General features: G+C 46.9%; 1 protein-coding gene across 1 annotated transcript; it reads left to right on the forward strand.

Annotated features, from left to right (window-relative positions):
* Positions 1-393: 393 nt before the first annotated feature.
* Pmar_PMAR023792 (hypothetical protein) lies at positions 394-1,331 on the forward strand (the record flags this gene model as incomplete). Its single annotated transcript, XM_002767409.1, has 5 exons — positions 394-549; positions 605-783; positions 883-996; positions 1,046-1,097; positions 1,179-1,331. 5 exons carry the CDS (start codon positions 394-396, stop codon positions 1,329-1,331), a joined length of 654 nt encoding a protein of 217 aa, XP_002767455.1.
* Between the last annotated feature and the right edge of the window lie 289 nt (positions 1,332-1,620).

Here is a 1,620-nt window from a genome sequence, read left to right on the forward strand (position 1 = left end):
TCAGCGGTCTCCTTCATCAACAGCAGTCGAGCCGCTCTATGTGGGCGGCGGAAGGCTCCTCTTTATTTTAGCTCCTAAACAGTGTTCAGTTTCTTCTGTGTGTGTATATGGTGAGATACTCAGTGTGTTTGTGTTGGAGATGAAAGAGGTTCGAGTAGAGTGAGTACAGCGATTGGGAAAAGATGCACATGTTCTTGTTGACGATATGTAAATTCTGGGAGGAAAAATTGGGAAAATTATTGTTATTCATACGAATTAGGGTATAAGTGTACAGAAATCAACAATAATTTTCCGAAATTTCTACCCAATTTTATACTGTCACCAACACATCTGCTGACCATGTGTATATTCCTCCACACCGGAATAGAGTTTGTCTGAATTTTTATTATAACAATGGCAACAACGGCGGCGGCAGTCGCGGTCGCAGGAGCTTCTCTCGTCGGCTCTGCAGCGGGAACGTTGTTTTCGTATAATAAAGCCGTATTTATATTAGACCAGACCCTGAGGCAATGGGCTGTTCATCAAGTGCAGGACATGAGGATCGCGCAGGTGGGTCGCCAGGGCAGTTCTGATTGAAAAATCGTAAAATGTGCTAAGTTGTCAGATCGGACTTTATCGCGAGGATTTGCGAGATCTCTTTGGCCTGACTATCTCGAGGATGGACACATATATGACAGTGAATTCAGTGGGACTCGCCGTTGCTGTGCATTCAATATACTGTGGTATGATACCACCTGATATTCCTCAACCGAGAGCAGTCCCTTCATGGCTGTGGTTCATTTGGTGAGTAGAGTTTACTTAGCTCAGTTGATTATGTATCTTGGCTCCTAGTTCGGAGGTCGTGGGTTCTAATCCTATGGGTGATGTTTTTGCTCAATTCAGGATCCTCAATTTATCAGCAAGCACTGTCCTCCTTCTACTATCCGTTTCCTTTTCCCTCCACGCCTCCATCGTTGCCCAGTCTCTCGAAGTCAAACTCCTTACTCGATGGCTAAGGTAGGGAGCTCGGCCATGGTGGCGTCATCAGACACTCCATTCTGTTCAGGCTGCCTCTCCCTACAATGTCTGATATTGACAATGCGGCCGACACATTTGAAGTAAGGGGGATGGGATAGGTCTCGGGTTCGACTCCCACGCCCTGCAATTGTTGTCGCTTTCTCAACGGCTTCTTATTTCAGAGGTTTGAATGCAACCCCGTGAGATCAATCTTACGAGTACCCCTGGTACAGCGGCTCTCTCATCGGTGGCAAGCTAAGGCTGGATCGACTCGGAAGGACGCAAGGGACGTTGGCAAGAACGGTATGATGGATCATGCTGAAGATGAGAAGTAAGATAATTTACCCGGAGGGATGGACACTGAGGAAGCATTAGAGACTGCTTGTGTCGTATAGCGCACCTCAACTGCTGTTCATCTCATTGGCTTTCGGGACGAGTTCTGGGTTTCTTTCCTACGACTACACGAGTTCATTCTCAATTTGCTGCATACTAGGGGGTCGTAGTAGTGGTAGTCTGATAATCATCAGGTACACTGTATCTCACTTTTCGCTTTTCCAACGCCTCCAGAAAGCATGGCTGGGCTATGACTCTTACGCTCGAGTTTTCATGGTCTTGGCCACCAAC

The sequence above is a fragment of the Perkinsus marinus genome (assembly GCF_000006405.1).
Source record: "Perkinsus marinus ATCC 50983 genomic scaffold scf_1104296970754, whole genome shotgun sequence".
NCBI classification, from domain to species: Eukaryota; Perkinsozoa; order Perkinsida; family Perkinsidae; genus Perkinsus; species Perkinsus marinus.